This window comes from Solanum verrucosum, unplaced genomic scaffold (assembly GCF_900185275.1).
Source record: "Solanum verrucosum unplaced genomic scaffold, falcon-dt-bn FXZP01001237.1, whole genome shotgun sequence".
NCBI classification, from domain to species: Eukaryota; Viridiplantae; Streptophyta; class Magnoliopsida; order Solanales; family Solanaceae; genus Solanum; species Solanum verrucosum.
This window is the reverse complement of record NW_026019558.1, coordinates 84,413-86,591: the sequence shown is the minus strand read 5'-3', so window position 1 is coordinate 86,591 and position 2,179 is coordinate 84,413. Positions and strand designations below refer to the sequence as shown.

The 2,179-nt window shown below is 36.0% G+C and overlaps 1 protein-coding gene across 1 annotated transcript in view; it reads right to left on the bottom strand.

The window, feature by feature from the left end:
- Positions 1–468: 468 nt before the first annotated feature.
- The window catches only part of LOC125815564 (uncharacterized), a 7,917-nt gene continuing 6,206 nt past the window's right edge, over positions 469–2,179 (bottom strand). The window contains exon 4 of the mRNA XM_049495101.1: positions 469–620. Coding sequence (XP_049351058.1) covers positions 469–620 — 152 coding nt within the window. The remainder of the gene's footprint in view (positions 621–2,179) is intronic.

Sequence of the window (2,179 nt, the reverse complement as noted above, 5' to 3'; positions counted from 1 at the left end):
CCCCACGAGCCTTTAAGGCTCTCGTTGGAAGGGTCCTTATTTAGTAAGTCCTAAGAGACTTGTCACGGGCCACCACATGGACCGTGGTCCCCTTCACAGCCCGTTTAAGGCTCCGTTGGTATGTGAGTTCTTCCCCATTACCCCTTTTAGGCCTTTCTTGAATCTAAGGTGTTAAATAAAGACATAGTTTGCTTTGGTTGTAAAGTGATTATGAGACTTCTAGCGACACTCATTGTTAGTTTGACCAATCTGCTACATAGTTGACATCGAGTTACACCGTTTGGATTTGAAATGGAATGTTACTATGGTGGAGTGCCTGGACCTGAATCATTGCGCCATTGATGAGAGTTGTTGGTTTGTCTACAATTGTTGTGATTATTGGAGTTGAATTTGGTGGGGTAGCGAATGCAATAGTGATGGTACTAGGAAGTTTATTAGCATCCTCGTGACAAAGGTAGATCTCATAGTCTAGTAGCTTTTCAAATAGTTCCTCATATGAGATAGTTGTATCGCGTGCAGGAATGGAAGCAGAGATCTCATGAAATTCAAAACTAGACCAATGAGTATTTTGATGATGAGTTCAGGATTGGACACATGAGCACTAACAGTTTCTAATTCATCTGAAAAGGGACCAAACAGAGTAAAGATATTCAATGATCAAACGAGAGTCCTTAGTTACATGGCAATCTGATCACTCAAATGAAATTATTAGGTTTGAGTTATGTTCGCATAAGTGGTATGCAAAGCATCCAAATCTGATTTAGTTGCGTTAGCGCCAACAACAATATAGGCAATAGTGGGTTTGACAAAAGCCATGAGAGCATTCTAGATGAGTTAGTCCTGCTGGAAACAAGTTAGTAAGGCAGAATTAAGAGATATATTCGTGTCGAGGGTAATCATTCGACTGGGAGCCGGAGTAGTTCCATTGAGATAGACAAAGAGGTTGTTGACATACATAATCATGGAAAATTAGTCTTTCCGTGTTGCGAAATTGTTACTACTGCTTAATTTGATGGGTAATTGGGACGGAGGATTGAATTGAATGATAATGTCGGTACCCGTCATGTTATCAGCATTGACAACTCTGCGATTGTTGCCATTGTGATTAGTCATTGTTGTTGATCTGTGTGAGGAGGAGAAAAAAATGGATCATACTTCTAAGAGAGTGAAGAGCCCTAATACCACATAAAGACTGAATATGTGCTCAAATATTATATTTTATAAATGAAGGCAACAAGGTATTAAATAGAGTAACAAGGAAAACAATAAGACTCTTAAACGAACTGAACTAAAGTAATATATGTAAATGTTAATTGTTTAATACGACTAAACTACTATTGATGTCTGAACTAACTCGTGATAGTCTAATTCTATTATGGATATTTATTTAGCTCTACTGACATCTACAAAGTTGATGTTATCTAGGTATTGAGGTTGCTTCCAACTGTTGATATTAATTGTATTTTAAATTTGACTGCATAGGACAATAAAAAACTATAATTGATTTATGAAAGAACCTTCTATATATATATATATATGTATACTAACAAAGATGAGAAGAAACTCGATTTATTTGTTAAATGGTTTGCTTCAAAGATGAAGATGCTTTATGTTCATTTCTACATAGAGATCAAAGATATGGGTCATATGACTAATGCAGTAGTTTAACTTATGCTGCGAAAACTTGTAGACTAAAAAGAGCAAGTTTAGAGTTCCCCTTGAGAATGTGTTGGTTGAACTAGCTAAACTTAGAAGGCAGCATAAATGGCTCAAGAAGTGCATTATATGGTACTATCATCATTTTAGTTGACAGCCTATGCTAAATGCAGGTAGTTATCCAAAGGGTTATGCATATGTCTTTAAATGCCATTCACAAGTAGTTGTCCAGGAACTCATGTTGCCTCTTTTGTTCTATCTTTATGTTCCTCTAGTTATTAGATAGGATCTTCAGAAACAGTTGAGCAGGGAGCAACTTCGATTATGTCGAAAATTTGAAACAAAAACTTGAATAAATGTAGCCTTATTCTTGTGCTAATGCAAAAACTTCCAGTCAGATGATTGAAAGAGTTTAGACCCAATATTTTTAGAAAATCAGTTTTGTCTTAAGTTAATACATCTATATTCAATTTAGAAATCACATTCCTCTATTCAAACAATCCCCAATACTTTGTGGCTCTTA